Genomic DNA, 18,069 nt, shown 5'->3' on the forward strand with positions numbered 1-18,069 from the left:
CACAGCAACGAACTTTATTGACTGTATCAAAAAAATGAGGCTCAAACAACACCATGAGACAAAACACCCTAAAAGAGAAAAAAAGTGGGACTCAAGACAAAGCTTATTGAGATCATGAAGTGGCCTTGTCGGTTTCGAAACCTCACGGCTATCGAAAACCAGTAGAGCACTGCTTTTTGAAGATGAAGGAATAGCTCCCCCATCTAACTCAGGTGCGCTGGCTGTTGCTTTCTTTTTATTTGTAGTTATCTTTTTATTTGAAGATCTCTCTCACTTTTAATAAACTGAAAAAAAAGCATATTGCTTGTTTCAGTAAAATGCCATGTTTATGGTAGATTTTGTTATAATTAGGAAATACACATTTGAACAATTATAAGCCCACATTAAAATTGCATCTTGACACATTCCAAAACACCCGATGTGAAGGGTCTTTGCAACTTCATATTTGCATCCAGGATTATCAAGCCGGGCGGCCTGGTGGCCAGTGGTTGGCGCGTCAACCTCAAAGTGCAGAGGTACCGGGTTCAATTCCAGCTCTGGCCTTCCTGTGTGGAGTTTCTCCCCGGGCCTGTGTGGGCCTTCTGCGGGTACTCCGGTTTCCTCCCACATTCCAAGAACATGCATGGCAAGCTGATTGAACACTCTAAATTGTCCCTAGGTGCCCTGCGATTGTCTGGGAGCCGGTTCAGGGTGTCTCCCGCTTACTGCCCGAAGACGGCTGGGATAGGCTCCAGCACCCCCCGTGACTCTTGTGAGGATAAGCGGATCAGAAAATTAATGGATGGATGGATATTATCAGGCCATATTCCCTTGGCCCTCTTCCCTTCACTGAGGAGGAAATAAGGCTGTTGCTAACATTAGGACCACTGTTGTCACTTTGTGTCTTTTTTTGGAAAAATTGTTGTTAAAGAGGTCACCAAATTTTGAAGAAAACCTTGCTAAGTAGAAAACACAGACAAAATCAAAGCTCTTTCTAAAATAACAGCAAACCTTCCAAAATAAAAGCACAGACTATTTTATTTCAACTTCATGGTTTCTGTGAGGGCTAATCAGAGACTGAAGGCAGGGCCAAATGTGGCCCATGGGCCAGACTTAGCGCAGGTCTGATATAGACAGTCTCTCTAATGAAGAGTGGGCCAAAGTCCCTCAGGAGTTGTGTCAAAGTCATGCGAATCTTACAGGATCCCCACAAACAACTTTACCTAAACTTATGGTATTGGGATGTTCCAGGATTTAAAAAATCACGAGAGCAAATGGGACTAGGATTATCCAGTCATTTATTTATTTTTTTCTTCAATTTAGCTGCCCTCCAAAATGGATTTTCACCAAGAGTAGGACATGAAAGAAATTTATTTATTTTCATTTTAACTATGGTGCGGGATGGGGATGGGGTGAGATGGGATGGGATTATTTTTCTGTGAGAGTGGGATGGGACAGGTTCCTACCAAGCACAGCGAGTAATCCACCAAGTAGTAATTTGTGATTTTTGGAGCGGGTCAAATACCGCACTATTTAAGTCAAGAAAATAAACACGTTATATGTTTACTTTGAGTTGTTGTTTTTTTAATGATTTTGATAGATTTTATTGTATTAATAACATAATGAATAAACAACCAAATAAATTGGAGGTTGTTAATTTTTGGAGGGTAAGTAAGCAATGATTGCCATTATTTACACTGCTGTTCATGCAGTATTAATACTACTACAACTATTACAACTACTGTTCATACACTAAGAATTAGTCTTCCTGTAACTGCTTGACTTCATAATTAAGATAAAATAACCCAGTATTCAAAGAACATCTGTAAATTTGAAACTGCATATTTTTAGGCGCGCGCGGCAGTCGCCTCAGCGGCGACACTGGCCCCAGTGGCGACACTGGCCCCAGCGGTGACACTGGCCTCAGCGGCGACACTGGCCCCAGCAGCGCCAGCGGCGGCAGTGGCCTCAGCGGCGACACTGGCCCCAGCGGCGACACTGGCCCCAGCGGCGACACTGGCCCCAGCGGCGACACTGGCCCCAGCGGCGACACTGGCCTCAGCGGCGACACTGGCCCCAGCAGCGCCAGCGCCGGCAGTGGCCTCAGCGGCGACACTGGCCCCAGCAGCGCCAGCGGCGACATTAGCCTCAGCGGCGACATTAGCCTCAGCGGCGACACTGGCCCCAGCAGCGCCAGCAGTAAGTCTTGTTCTGTTTTCACAATTACTTTAGCTGATGATTATGGAGAAAGGAGTTCATCTTTTCCTAATACACAGTTTGTGTCAACAAACAATTTGAAACCCATTTCTCCCATGACAAGTGTGAAGGTCATTGTTGAGGTCTGTGATTTTGTTTTCAGATTCCTTTCCTTACAAGTAATTGTTATTAAACAGTGCAGATGTTGTCAGTCTGAGGAATTAATTAATTAAAATTAATTTCTCTGGCTTAGTACATTGGTACCTCTAGTGACGAAATTAATTGGTTCTGGAAGAAATTTCTTAACTTGAAAACTTTGTAAGTAGAGACGTGTTTTCTATGTAAATGCCCAAATCCATTCCAAGCCCTGCAAAATTCAGACGTAAATGTTTTCTCAAGCATAAAAATGCATCAAATTATGTAATAAATACATGTTACAATTAGATTGTTGCACAATAATTGAGAGTTGTCCATAATGTAAAAAACAAAGAATAGCGTAAAGAATAAAAATTATGATCATTTAATTTTTAACTGCTTCCTCGTTTTTTTGCCCTCTTTAATTCATGTTCTCTTTCAGAAGTGTTTTTTGCCTAAAATTTTGTAAAAAACTGATCCAAGGACGTTTGCTTTTGTCTGCTTTTAACAATCCTTAGAAAATTTCCAAGGGTAACATCAGCATAGTGGGCCCGACCGGTGAACACTTTTTCTGGGTGATTCACATTTACGTAAAACTATCGGGGGGCACCTCATCTATCCACGGACATCGACACATTAGGTAGAGGTCCCTCTTAGCCAATGGGATGCCAGGAAGATGCTAGGTAACAGCCAATGGCAGAGCAGCTACAAGTATGTTGCGTTCAGGAAACTCGGAGCTGCAAGTAGTAGACCATACTGTATTTTTTACCTTTCATATCTTGACATTTCTTTTGTAACAAGAGGCAATATTTTCATGTTGAGGCATTTCGTAACTTGAAAATTTCATATGAAGACACGTTCGTTGAGGTACCACTGTACATCAATTTGAATAAGTGAATGAGTGAGAAATAGAGAGTGTGTGTCTGCACTGTTCTTGTTCCGCCGTCCGCCCCAGCCATACTCTGTGTTTTCTTGTAAATACTCGAAACATTTACTCACCAAAGAGAGACACCGACTGAGCGAGTGCTTGTGTGATCCATTCTGCACGGAATAGCAGCCTAAAGAATCCATAAAGCAGGCCGACCAAACGGGAATATTCATGCCGCTGCAATTGAGTCACTCTGGGCCTGGCTTGGTCTACAAGAAAGACTTTATTTGTTGATTTTGAAACTAACCCATGGGCCAAAATAGCACCCCCTTGCGACCCATCGGGTATTTTCTAGGACTGACAGATGGCCCACTCCAGGCCACTCCGCTCATTTTTATCCTACTTAAGACTGTATTTCAATGTTGGTGGTGTTTTGACAGTCATCTTTTTATGTGGGGGTAGTTGTGAGAAGTTATTGTTGACATAATCTTTTTTGTCCACAACCATAAAATAAGTGCAGTTGTTCTGTAAATTAGAGGCCCTTAGTGGGCACGTGGGAGTGAGAGTTCTCTTGACCTGACTGTTTTTGGTCTGCATTGTTTTTCAGATTCCTCTTGGTTGCCGCTTCCAGGGCCACCAGAGTTTATGACAGAGAGTCTTTTATTTCGGCTGATGGTTAAACTTGAAATTGATCTCTTCTTGAGTCCCGAGGAAAGAAATCTAGTATTCTCTTTGAACTCTGATATCAGAAGTATGGTGTTCTATCTGAATCATGTAGTCCACCTGAAAGGTCCAGAAGCAAGCAAGAAGATGCTGTATTACTTGAGGTGGATAGAGCCTCGACTGTTCGGTGAGTTGTAGCTTTCCATTGTGACTTTCATATGCCTCTATTTATCAACCAGACAATTTACAATTTGTCCTTTTCAGGTGTGACATGTTTATTATACCAACTTCTGTGTATATACTTCTTTCCTGAGTTCTCATTGCGTATTCATCACAGCTGAAAATGTTTCGGATTATTTAACCAATTTGAGGTTGTAAATTATGATTTTTTAAAAATCCAATTTATTATAACCCCAACCCTGTCAACCGTGTGTTAAGTGTGATTAACCACTGTTTAGATAGAGTTCCATTTCATTGGCCACACCCAGGCCTGACAATTGTCAAATCCGTTGAATCAAGAAATCACTTAAATAGTACATTTTTACACAAAGTGAAATGAGCCGCAATGTCTCAAAAAGAAAAATTCTGCAAAATGCCCTAATCCAAAGAAATCTAAGAACAATTGGAAAAGTGGTTGAAATCGATCAGTTTGGAAAAGGATACAAAGTTTTGCAAGCACTTTTGTTTATGCGCGGTTTCTCCGAGGTGCTTGTGACCAGCGATTTGGGTTTGTACTTTGTCAGTGCACTTTTCTCTTATTCAAAATTTATATTTTCGCACTTTGTCTGAGCCTGCATTTCTGGAATAAAAAACATTATTCGGTCCGGTCCAGAACGTGATAAGTGGTAGCCCCAAAAATTACTCAAGAATGTATTGACAATTCATCCAGGAGGTCGCAACAGACTATAGAAGGTGTCATGTAGCAAAAAAAACAAAAAAAAACAGTTAAAGACAACCGCATTTCACATATCACAGTAAACAAGTACCTACAGGTTGAAGGGAATCAAGCCAATCCTACCTACTACTGCTACTGCTATGAACACAATATTCATAACAAACTGGGATGTGTCAACCGATTCCCCTCCTTTCCACAGGGCACTGCCTTGTTGAGCAATACAAAGGCATGCTGGTTGACCTGGTGAGAGATGTTGACGCTCTAATAAAGGCTCTTAATATGAGGTGGGGAGTTGCTGTAAGTGATGAGATCAAAGCCATCTGCAGCCCTCAGGAGAAGATGTCAAAGGTCATTGATAATCTAAAATCTGTGGAACAAAAACGGATCTTCTACAGCGTCCTTGAGGAACGGGAGCCACAAGCACTCGACACAGTATTAAAGAAAATGTAAGTCTTTAAACTAGTGAAAGGTTTTTGGGATGTGAATGTGTGAGGCCAATTCCTTGATTTTGCTTCAGACCAGGGGTGGCCAACCCGCGGCTCGCGAGCCGAATGTGGCTCTTTGGCTGGTTCAAAGCGGCTCCCGGGCTTTCACACGACGAGCGTCGGCAGTGGCGATGCCATTCAAACGAAGGCGCTAAATACACTAAACGTACTACGTCAGCCTATCATCAATCCCGTTACTTGATTGACATTAGGGCCGTTCACACGGCACACATTTGGTCCGGTGTTGCACCGAGATATTTTGTTGGGGGATATTTTGCACCGCAGCAAATTGTGTGGAGCGTTCACTCGTACAAAGCCGCTGAGCGGGGCAGCCCCGGTTCAGTGTCGGCTGCCCCACTTGCGTTCACACGGCAGTTTCTGCAGCGGAGCAAAACGACAGAAAACAAACGAGCTGTCGTGTTGGTTCTTTTTAAAACGTACTGTATATACACAACTCAAGCGACTACTGGACCGGCACGTCCTTCTCCTTCTCGGTTTCTGTGCCTTCTGCTCGAGAGTGACCGCCCAAGAAAACGTAAATGAACGATGACTTCAATGACACTCAGAAAAGCAAACACTAATGCGCCAAACAGAAAATCAAGAGAGGAAATCACAAAATAAATTCTATGGGGGTGGGGGGGTTGTGAACAAACAACAAAGGAACAAACAACTCAGAGACAGTCCAGTCTCCTACAAAAGGAAAGATATTACTAGCCAAGTCTTGTGTCGTTATGAATCAACACATTACGGAAGTCCGACAGAGCACGAAAGCATCGCATTCTCGCCATACGTACTCTTCACAAGCATTTGCTCTGGAGCTAATTTAACCCAGTTGCGTTCACACGTGCAAATTTACACCGGTGCTGCTTCGCAAACGAGCATTTGCTGCGGAGCAAATATTCGAGGACCCACCTCCTCAGGGAGGTGGGTCAAATTTGGTCGGTATAAGCTCTTTTCCGGGGCTACGCCGGAGCTAATTTGCACGTGTGAACGCTCTACTGGGGCAGCCCCGGTGCAGCACCGGACCTAATCTTGCCGTGTGAACAGCCCTATAGAGGGCAACCAATCAGATGTCTGCATCACCGCTCATGCGAAAACAATTGCGCTATGCGCTAAGCTAGTCAGCGAATTACCTCTGATTTTCAGGTAGGAGTGCGCAATACATCGATCAGAATCGACTGGGACCCAGCGAACTGGTCCCAAGTCGACCGCAAGGGATGAGAGGAGGAAATGGGTGGGGAAAAAAAGTCCACAAACTGAGGAATCGCGCGGATGAAAGTTTGAGATGGCGGTGAAAAAAACTCACCAAGGTCTACTAATTACGCTATTTAAGAAATGGGAATGCTTGTCTGATTTTTCGTATGAAACGTCCAAATGGCGTATTACTAAACTCACCTGTGACGTATGCACAGAACGCGAGAGCGAAATACGACGCGAGGCAAATTGGTCATTAGATTTGTAGGCTAATCGCTGTGAAAAATATTATGAAACAGTATTGGTTATTCTATAATTTAGTGGTTGTAGCATGGTAACTTTAGGAATAAAACATTAGTCACAAGGTGTAGTAATGCTAATGTTAACTGTTGGTTAGAATTCATGATGACGTGTGTTAAATTCTTTCGTCAAATTGATCGTAGATTACGCATGCATCGTCTTGGGAAGAGTATGTGAAGCCACATCAATACTTACCTGTATTAATGATTACCAGTAAATTAATCTTTGTAGTGTGAGATTGGGAAAATACTCAGATTTTGTGGTATGCTGTATTCATGATCCATTTATTTTTTTTGGAATAAATCTGCAGTACACAGCTGCTGATGTAATATTCATTGTTAATGCATAAACATTGACCCTTGAAACATTATACTTTTGAATTTCGGAATTCTTGATTATGAATATCTGTCAAAATAGAAAAATGGGTTCCCGTGATGAACGTTTACGGAACCCAACATTTGTTATCGTGGTTTCCTATTGGGTAATCCGATGGAACCGAAAAACGGTTACCATGAATTTCCGAAATCCTCAGGCCTGCTCCTGAATTATTTAAAATTTTGCAGCATTTGTTTATCATTGTATGTATATGTTGTTGTTTGTGTTATTATCATATGCAATTGAATAAGTAGACCCTTTCAGAATTCGAAATTTGGGACTCTCTCAATCCATAATGGCACTCGTACTTTTCTGATCGGCACCGAGTCCCAGGGACTCGCTGCCGGTAAACTGTTAAATTATCACTGAGAGATTAGCGCTTTTTCTGCAGTCAGTGATTGATTTCTATGCAAAGTCATTTCTCAACTTGTGTTCCGTGCCACGTCATGCCGGTTGAGTGTTGATTTACTTCATATTAAGAAACTACTGCACTAAAACATTAATTTATAGATGTATACCATATGATTTATTTTTTTTCTCAGTATAAATCACACGTACCCTGACTGTTCTACTCTTTGAATAAAAACACTTCATTCAAGCGTTAGGGAGTGCAAAGGGTTTAGGGTTAGAAGACCTGCCAAGCGGTATGATAGCATTGTTTTATACATGTCCTCGGCTAGGCCTCAGTTTCAAAATCAGTCCTTGGTCCTTGGCCTTGGCCTCGGAGGCAAGTCCTTGGCCTTGGCCTTGGCCTCGGAAAATTTCTGAAGTCCTTGGCCTTGGCCTTGCCCCGGAAAATTTTCCAAGTCCTTGGCCTTGGCCTCGGAGTCAAGTCCTTGGCCTTGGCCTCGGGTTGGCGGTCTTTGGACACAACACTGCTTTGCAGTAACACAGTAAAAAAATTGGGTCTTTGTCTCAGACTGGTTGGCCACCCCTGCTTTTGACGAAAAAGATTTGGATTTCACATGTAAAGACAAATGTAAGACAGGAGAACATTAATTCCGCTTTCATTTCCAGGTATTCACATCTGCATATGCTAAACACACAAACACAATTTTTCGGTTTAATGCACACTTTGTATGAATCCACACATTTTTCGTGTGCACAGACAAGAACACTTGAGTGCAATGCACCAGTAACAGCTTTCAAAGGGCAAGCGTGTGCGTGTCACAATCTGTTTTCAGAAGACTTATTAAACAAGGTTCAGTCAGCAGACAAGCGACAGTTTCATCTGCGTTGTCACTTGCTTGCTTGTGAATTTACTGTTTAATGAACTATGACATCCAGGGAAGATTCCTATTGTGTGTAGGTGGTATAGTCTAGGTCAGGGGTCGGCAACCCAAAATGTTGAAAGAGCCACATAGTACCAAAAAAACCCCAAAACAAATATGTCTGGAGTCGCAAAAGAATAAAAGCCTTCTATAAAACTCACAATGAAGGAAACACATGTTGTTTGTATGTAGGAGACTGGACTGTCTCAGAATTGTTTGTTATTCATTCTTTTTTGTGTGTTCACAAATGCCCCCATAGACTTTATCTTGTAATTTCCTCGCTTGATTTTTTGTTTTGGTGCATTATTTTCGCTTTTCTTAGTGTCAGTGAAGTGATCATTAATTTCCGTTTTTCGGAGGCTGTCTTTGAACGCCTCTCGAGTCGAATAAGAAGAGAGAAGGCACGGAGTCGGACGCAGACATGTCTTTGTTTTTCGAGACTGGTAAAAGCGTAAATAAAGTGTACGTTTTAAAAAAACCAACGCCACAGGACTCCTTTTTCGGTGCTGCAACATGTATCTATAGCTGGTTGAACTATATTAGCCTACTATCAAAATCTTTCCATTTTCAAACATCTTTTATAAAGCTCCAGTGAGCCACTAGATGTCGCTAAAGAGCCGCATGCGGCTCTGGAGCTGGATGTTGCCGACCCCCGGTCTAGATTGTTAGCTAAGCGCACTACTAAAACACCCCACTTGGGAGTTTATTCCACTCTTATAGACTCGGACCCAGTCCGAATTATGCCACATTTTACTAGGGGAGTATTACCATGAAATTGGCTGTATTGCATTGACCTAGTTGAGATCAGACATGTGTGATGCTGACCATTTAGCAGGGCCCATGCTATGCTCAGAGGTGCCGCTAAAGGTTGTATCAGAAGCTCAGACTTTGGTCATTTGATTTGATTTGACTTTTTATTTAGTCTCCCATAGGAGAAACGTGTCTCGGAGGACATGCCCTCCTTGCTGCTACATGCATTGAACAATACATACACATACGCGACACCACATACATTGGACAATACATACGGTATCGGACGATATATACTCTACACACAATGGACGGTACATCACAGTCATATGCACAACTCACACTGCCCTCATGTCCTCCAACAAGTTGTTTGAGATATGCAGTGAAAATCTTAAATCTACAAGGGCATACACACCAAACACAATTTTGTAAACACTCTCTTTTACATACCGTAGTCTGAGTTTGTAAGTTGTTCTTCTATTCTTTCAGGGAAACTGATCCATCATCCAAACACTTTGAAATGTTCATAGTACGTACATCTTCTACCAAATGTTTATTGTCTTCCCTTATTTTGATTCTTGACATTATCCCAAAAATAACAATGAAATTGTTAACAAATTTGATTCCATGAAAATTGAAGTCTAATCTAAATCGTATCATCACAATTTGATTTTTCATTCCTTTACCCAGGCGAAGTGGCTTACTGAAAGTGGAACAGTTGCCGAGGATCAATGGTCTATACTTGAGCCGGAAATGAGCCATGTTGATGGTTGTACGTGGTACAGGTGAAACTTGTTTTCAGTACTCCCCTTGCACACCGAAGGAAACAAATTAACCTGTTCCAGTCGATAAATTGTAAAACTATATTCTTCAGACGTTTTTCTTTTGTCGATTTTCTCTCTTTTTTTAAACACACACACCAAAAACTAATGCAGGGAAACTTGTGTTTTTTGCTGCGTTAATGATGTGAAGTCAGCCGCTGTTCGAATTGGGATCTGAAGAAGCATTTGTGAAATTCTGGCTGGCGGCTAAACACACAACAGTTTGCTTCCGCAGGGAAAAAAAAGAATTTTTGAGGAGGGGGAGGGGGGAGTGTTTATAGCCAACCGTAACCTGTAAATTATTCTGACGTCTAATTTAGAGTTTAAAAAAATGTTTAATATTTTTTTTAAAAAGGGTTGCCCAGTAGTCGAGTGGTTAGCACGTCAACTTCACAGTGCAGAGGTACCGGGTTCAATTCCAGCTCCGGCCTCCCCGTGTGGAGTTTGCATGTTCTCCCCGTGCTTGCGTGGGTTTGCTCCCACATTCCAAAAACATGCATGGCAGGCTGATTGAACACTCCAAATTGTCCCTAGGTGTGAGTGTGAGCGCGAATGGATTGTTCGTCTCTGTTTGCCCTGCGATTGTCTGGCAACCGGTTCAGGGTGTCTCCCGCCTCCCGCCTCCTGCCTGAAGACGGCTGGGATAGGCTCCAGCACCCCCCGCGATCCTTGTGAGGATAAAGCAATTCGGAAAATGAATGAATGAATTTTCCCCAAAAAAACTATAATGATCGCAATGAGTTACGCACAGAGCCAATGGTGGTTAAATCGCTCTGCTTAACTCATTCAGTTCCAACCAATTCTGGACCAAGTCTGAAAAGACGTTTAAAAACGTCTTTGGGAGTGAATGAGTTAAGCATGCTGAGACGGTTCACATAACGAAACATGCACAAAACTAGAGACATATTTTCTACAAAAATGTCAGAAACGTTCTTACATTTTGTTTGCTTTGTTACCGGTAGTTTTTCTTTCTTGGGTGTGAGATTGAAAAATGGTCATCCTATTCATTATGAAATAAAAACAAAAGATATCATTTGAAAAAATAACAAGCAGATGAACAATTATCCACCAGTCAAATACAGGAACTATTTCACAGATTGCAGACTTCGAAATGCAATAAGAGTGATGTGCAAAATACTGCTTCTTAAGTGAGATGCATCAAAACATTCAGTAAAAATTCATCAAACACGGGCTGTTTGGGCTTTGTTTTTATATGTTAAACTTTTATGTAGATAGCCTTAAAACGCATCTTCCATGTAGCAAATTATGTTGGATTGAATTAGATGGATAGAATAAAAATGCTTGTGGCTTATATAGCTGAAACTTATCCCAGTTGTGATAGGTACTGTTTGTTCATACATGAACAAGGCCCAAGCATAAAAAAAGATTTATACTGTGTGTATGGATGGATGTAAACATTTTCTTACAAACAACTGACAGTTTAGTGAACAGAACGTTTCGTCGACATTGTGGATTTTGTCATGTATGGCGATAAGGCGAGCTGACAGTCCCTTGGTCAATCACGACGCAGAACACAATGCACTGTAAAAAATAAATAAATAAATAAATAAAATTCTGTTATAGCGAGTGATTACTATATTGAAGTTATTTTGAGTCAGTTTTTTTCAATGTACCGGTAAGTGTACTTTGAGTAATGTTCTTGCCAACACTCTTCTTTTGTTTGCCTTATGTTTTGTCAATTGTAGTTTTTGTTATTTCATTCATTTTCGTTAACCATAATAACCTGGTGTCCCACCAGCTTCTGCTGCGTACCAGGTCAATTTGAGTGCAGCGTCTCGGGCCTGCGCTGGATTTGTAAGGATTCGCCTTTGAGTTTTCAGTACCGCTTTGGCCAATGGTGTGATCACAAGGACACAACGGAGGCCCTACAGTACATGGCTGCAGGCCCCCTACTGGACATCACAGTTAATGATGGGCATTTTGATGAGGTCTATCTGCCACACTGTATCTGCACAAGTAAGAGAGGATGGATGCAATGGAAAGACTTTGTCTGGTGGTGTGCAAATTAGCAATGGTGCATTTTCTCTTGTGCAGCTGTTGATCCTACAATTCTGGAAAAGTTTGCAGTTCTGCATGCACATACTGATGGAGTTAGTGTGGAAAACGTGTCCGACATCACGCCGTCCCATGTCAAGCTACCGCACACAGATTTCTCTGAAAACGGACCACTTCTCCGGTTTTGGCGCTGGGCTGGCTTCCCGGTGTTTTTAGAGTGCAAAGTGTTGATATACAGGACAAAGAAAACATTCCTCACGCTGCATGTTTATCTGATACCACGCGACTCTGCTCTGGAAGCGGTAATTATCTCTTTGGATGGCACAGGTGTAACTGCTGTCATCAAACTTTTCTTGTTTCAACTTTTGAAGATGGAGCGTCTTTGTTACTATCGTGTTTTTCTCCATCACAGGAACTACAAAAGAAGGCAGAAAAGCAAGGTTATGAAATGATTGAGAAGCCTTACCCCCAAGGAACCTTGGAATTGGATGCCCAATTCAACCTCAAAACCAATGTTGACGATTCAGCAATAACCCCAAAGGTATCACTTAACTGCCTTTCACAGGAACGCAACACAATTCATTGTACTAATAGGTCGGCTTCCAAAGGTCTCCTCTCCAAGTCTCACACCATGTACCTCGCTGCCATACATTTTGTCACTGCTGCGCCCATCGACACCCACCACTGTGAACGAACTGTACTCCCTGTTTGGAGGCCCTTTGTTCCCTCACACAGACAACATTGGTGGCCCATGTTGCTCAAGAAAACACTTTGCAAAGTGTTTTTTTTGTTTGTATTTTCACTTGACTTGAATGTTTGTTTTTGTTTCTTTAACTTGGAATTCTTTTGTATTTCTCTCACAGGATTTTAGGTTCAAATATGAAACTCGAGACCCGAATTTCTTTGAGGTGTTCATTGAACGACCAGGGGCTTCATTCACTCTCACACTTGAAAATGCAACTAGAACAGTGTGGAGCTGTATAATTCGACAATGTGCGTGCTGATCATTTTTCAAATTTTTAAATACATTCTTGCTGCTGGAGGCTGTAAATTTCCCCAGTGTGGGACGAATAAAGGATATCTTATCTTATCTTATCTTATCTTAAATACAGCGTGTTTGTCTGTCTGCATTACCAACACATTATTATGGTGGTCAATCATCTGCTTTTTTTCCCCCTTTCAGACGACTACACCTGTGCTGGAGCCGATGTGCCTGAATTGAGGACATATGGTGAGTATCTTTTGTTGTACAGTACTTATTTTTTGCATTGATTTTACTAGAAATGTTGATCAAAATAAGATTGCTTAAAGGGGAAAACATGATATCTTAAGCTTTCCAAAGTTAACTATACACGGTAAAGAAATTTGCTGTAAAAGAACAGTAAATTACTTGCAACGGGCATCTGCAGTCTGTTGTTATTTTACAATGCACCTACTGTATTGTATTTTTACAGTATAATCCTGGATAGTGAATTACAGCATATAACCATAGGATGACAGTGGTTGGGAGAGGCTGACATTTTTTCAGGAATTCCGTGGGTCACGGTAGTCCTGTGAGATTCCCACCAGCTCGGGAGTCAATTTCACCTCCTATTCCGGCATTGGATACAGGGTACAGGATAAAAGGTTTGCTGGAGCAGGATTATCCTGGAGGGGGAAAAAAAAAGAATATTGCGTGAAATAGTGAAACTCCATGAGGAGAAAGGGGGTGACAAACTGGTCGATAAATGATTTAAATGCAACAATAGGTTTATTTATTTTAATATAGTTGACCTCCCAAATGGGAGTGGTACAGAAATGGGAGTCATGAGGAACAGGATCACGACAGGATGGGACAGGATTTATTTATTTATTTATTTGAACAGGTGTCTGGGATTGGGATTTTTTTTTCCTGTGGAATGGGGTTGGAAAGGGAGTGAAATTCCTTTCTCGTGTCCCTCTCTTGTGGGTGGTGTTCGTTTTACACCACATTTACTGTTAGTCAACGAGATGCTACTGTATTTTGGATTACAGTTCATGAGTGTTGGACAACTGTCTTATGGTATTTTCATAGTACATGCCAGTTTAGATATTAAGTCTATTGCTGCTATTTGAAAAAGAAATTATGCATCAGATTCACACGCCGCATTTCTGTAACACAGTCAAGGCTCTGGTGGCGATAAACTATGTGTGTAGCCACAAAAAGACATGACTTGGACAGAGCGGAATTCTGTGACTTGACGACCCACTGTACCTCTTGAACCATGGCCGCCCCGGGTTTTGATGCGCCCTGTGTTTTACTTGAATTATGTATCTTCTTGTGCTACTAAAATCGATCACAAATGCATCTAGCTACATGCGTGCACCACTATTCGCCGGTCAGTGTCAAGTGACAAAAGTAGTTGGTTAAAGTGTACCTCCGACGGCCCACTTCAAGGTATTGAAGGGGAAACAGAGCAAAATAGTAAGGTTTGATAAGTCTCTGGTGTTCCGATCTTTGTGTCCAGACTGGCTTGTGTTCGCCAAAATGGTACACCTGCAAAACATTTTAATATAAGGTGATTAATAAAAAAAGTAGAATTCATATTCTGTCATGCAGTGAAAAATTTAATGCGGTGCCTATCTGGACCACATGAAAAAAGCTGTTTTATCCTGTTAAATTACATTTTGTTATTCTCAACTCACCTCAACTTTATAGAGCACCTTAAAACAACCACTGCTGTATAAAGTGTTGTACAGGGAGCAAAAATAATTCATAAAACAATAAATTAACAATAGACAGGAGAAAGCACAAAAGGCATAAAACTAAAAATAAAGTCTCATGCTGCATCAAAAAACAAACAATAAAAATTTGTTCTAAGACAAGTTTGAAAGATAGCCACTGAGGGGGCTTACTGAACCTTCAGCTGGAGGTTATTCCAAAGAGAACATGGGCGTGTGTTGAGTCTGCATGGTGGCTCCTCTCTTTGTGACATATAAAAGTGAGGACCCAGCCATTGTCTTGGATCGGGCGGAGCTGTTGCTTTGAGAGCAACCATGAGCAGGAATGCTCAGAGATGGGTGAATGGAGGAAAAAAACTAACTCTGAGATGTTTTGGGTGATGAATTAGCATTTTAACATGGCTAAAAGCTCAAAACAGTTGTCCATCCATTTTCTGAACCGCTTTATCCTCACAAGGGTCGCGCTGAGCCTATCCCAGCTGTCTTCGGGCAGTAGGCACCCTGAACCGGTTGCCAGCCAGTCACCGGGCACACAAAGACGAACAACCATCCGCGCTCACACTCACACCTAGGGACAATTTAGAGTGTTCCATTAACCTGTTATGGATGTTTTTGGAATGTGGGAGGAAACCGGAGTACCCGGAGAATACCCAGGCAGAATACCCACATGTAAACTCCACACAGGAAGGCCGCAGCTGGGATCGAACCCACGACCTCTGTACTGTGAGGTTGACATGCTAACCACTGGAGCACTGGGCCGCTCTCAAAACAGTTGTTTTAACATGATATATCAGCAGGCGGAAGTGTGAAAACAAGACACAGAAAAGCTACTCAATTCTTTAACCTTCAAAGATAATTGTTTTTATTTATTTATTTTTTTTTTTTTTGCTTTTACAAACGAGTGTTAGTCACATGGGTGGGGGGAAATGCATAATGAGAAAACAATTATTTTTCACAAAATCATGTTTCTTGATGGACTTGCTCAACTAATGTTCTATTCACAAAAATATTTCCAAAATCTTAAATGTGACAGAGCGGTTTTGGACTGTAAAGATGAGGACACATTCTTTTTTGAATGTTGCTGAAAGTTAAATCTCATAGTTTAACAACTTTACAAACACAAGAATAATGATGAAAGTTACTTTTTTATCCTTCTAGATGAGGAGCTTGGACGAGTGAGCACTGATTTTGCGGAACGGGTCAGTGCTGAAGTTACGCATCAATTGTTGAGTGACCTTTTGGGCGCAAGCCTGAATGACGGTGAGAGAGCTGCAATAATTGAGGGGCACAGGATCCAAACGCACAGAGCACGTGCACTGATCGATACGATAAGGAAGAAAGGACCCAAAGCTTCTAGGATGATGATCTTCCACCTGGAGCGCAGAGACAGCACACTTCACGGCCTGCTAGGGCTGCCCCGTATCCCAACCCCCAAGCAGCTAAAATACTGCAAGCGCTGAAGCAAGAACCTAGTCTTAATTGAATCGAGTACACTATTAATTTTGCCCAAGTCTTCAATTTCAAAGAAGTTTTTGGGTTGTTTCCACCATATTTGTAGCACCAAAGCTAAGAGTATGCATTCGTCATCATGTGTGTGGTAGTGTGAAGCATCTGAAAACGTTTTTTTTTTTTTTTAAACAGTTTATCAATTAAATGAGAGCGCACAGGGCATCAACAACAAACAGATAATTGAGATGCAAATGCAAATCCAGAATTCTAGGCATGGTCCAAATTAAGAAGATTCAACCGTAATATTTTGAAATTACCTTTGCTTTTAAATTGCCAAAGTACTCATTTAGGCCTTTTCACTCTACACATGGAGTTCTTGGTGTTAATCGCGAGGCAGCGTGCAGCAATCAGGTGCAAACCTGCCCATTTTCGGAAGTGGTAACTTAGCGACCTACCAGAGTTTAGCAGATGTATGTATAAAAGTGGAAAATTATCAGCTACCTTTATGCACTTAATTAAGCTGTGTTTTTCCATTTTTTTCAATGGCACATTTCTTTGATTGAAAAAGAAATCTCACAGCAGACCACTTGCCGAAAATGTGAAAAAAGCTCATTTTAAGAATTAAAGTGTTATATTTTTCTTCTGAGCGTTTTTTAACATTGAAGAATAATGTAAAATTACAGCACCTTGGATAGGAATCAAATATTTTATACTCTTTCATATTTATTCTCACTCGGTGTGATAAATGGATTGGATGAACACAAATCTGATATCCTGGCAGCAATTGGTGAAAGACGCACGATGCTCTTCCTCTACAGCTCTCAGTCGTTCTCTGTTATTAATTTTTACAGCTATTTCTTTAGCTGCTTCGGGTCTGAATGTCTCATTTACATTGCCACTGGGACTTTTTTATTTTTTTAAATGTAGCCACAAGTTCAGTGACATGGTAACTTGCTTTCAGGGCTCATGCATGTGCTTGTTTCCCACAGCACACCTAACAATACGTCACAATGTTTGAAAACCACTGCACTAAAGTACATGAATCGTATCTTAATGGTGTGACAGTATTTTTATATGTACAATATAATTTCATCATATGTATTTTATAAAGTCTTCTGGCTCATGGCCTGTGTGTTGCCACTTTTTACAAATGTACATTCTTGTTCAGAAATGATGAATCCCCCTTCCACTTGTAATCTATGGGATCCACACTCTAAGCTTAATGATACGTACGGTTGAAATCTCAAGGGAGCTTCTAAACCAGGGGTGCCCATATCTTGTTCTCGTGAGCCCCTATCCAGCCTTATACCCCTATTTCAGCCATTCAAATGATCAGGATCATTATCAGGCTTCTGCTCATTTGAATCAGGTGTGTTGGAGGAGGCAGATATTGAAAACAGGCTGGATAGGGGCTGTCAAGGAGTGTAATTGGGCGCCCTGCTCTGAACTGGCTTGCAATTTTAATGAGAGATTGATTTCGAATTAATCTAGCCCAGCGATGGGCAAACTTTCATGCTCGAGGGCCACATTAGATTTTCGAAAGTAGACATTTCTTGATAGCGCTCCGTAGTTTCATGTGATATGTGGCTTTTCCAGCTGCTGAGAAACTTAATGTTTCTGTAAATCGCTATTTTTGTAATGCGTAACTCCCAACAGCCAACACTTCAGTGATCTGAAGGCAGCGGAACACTCAGCTAGTCAATATGTACATTTGGACATGTTTCTTTGTGGCACTGACTAGAAAACGATTTCTGTCGGACTGGTCCCATGTTCTGTCTCAGCATTAGTTTTGCTTTCTGCTAGCTCGCAATATATTTAGTTCTGTCTGTCCCCTTTCAATAATTTTACAATTTGAGTCCATCTTTTAAATCTGTCTGGGTCTTTCTTTTCTCTGGGGAAATTATGAACAATGAGGTTTACAATTGACTTTTTCCATCTTTGGGTGAACTTGGCAATGGTGTTTTTTTTACAC

General features: G+C 41.4%; 1 protein-coding gene across 1 annotated transcript in view; it reads left to right on the forward strand.

Moving 5' to 3' along the window:
• LOC127605680 (uncharacterized) overlaps positions 1 to 17,222 on the forward strand; it is a 28,148-nt gene extending 10,926 nt beyond the window's left edge. Inside the window, exons 7-17 of the mRNA XM_052073450.1 lie at positions 2,060 to 2,178; positions 3,786 to 4,028; positions 4,936 to 5,182; positions 9,601 to 9,640; positions 9,802 to 9,896; positions 11,692 to 11,909; positions 11,988 to 12,250; positions 12,361 to 12,489; positions 12,812 to 12,941; positions 13,132 to 13,179; positions 15,807 to 17,222. Coding sequence (XP_051929410.1) covers positions 2,060 to 2,178; positions 3,786 to 4,028; positions 4,936 to 5,182; positions 9,601 to 9,640; positions 9,802 to 9,896; positions 11,692 to 11,909; positions 11,988 to 12,250; positions 12,361 to 12,489; positions 12,812 to 12,941; positions 13,132 to 13,179; positions 15,807 to 16,108 — 1,834 coding nt within the window. The 3' untranslated portion in view covers positions 16,109 to 17,222. The remainder of the gene's footprint in view (positions 1 to 2,059; positions 2,179 to 3,785; positions 4,029 to 4,935; positions 5,183 to 9,600; positions 9,641 to 9,801; positions 9,897 to 11,691; positions 11,910 to 11,987; positions 12,251 to 12,360; positions 12,490 to 12,811; positions 12,942 to 13,131; positions 13,180 to 15,806) is intronic.
• Positions 17,223 to 18,069: the final 847 nt, after the last annotated feature.

Source organism: Hippocampus zosterae, chromosome 1 (genome assembly GCF_025434085.1).
Source record: "Hippocampus zosterae strain Florida chromosome 1, ASM2543408v3, whole genome shotgun sequence".
In the NCBI taxonomy this organism is placed as follows: Eukaryota; Metazoa; Chordata; class Actinopteri; order Syngnathiformes; family Syngnathidae; genus Hippocampus; species Hippocampus zosterae.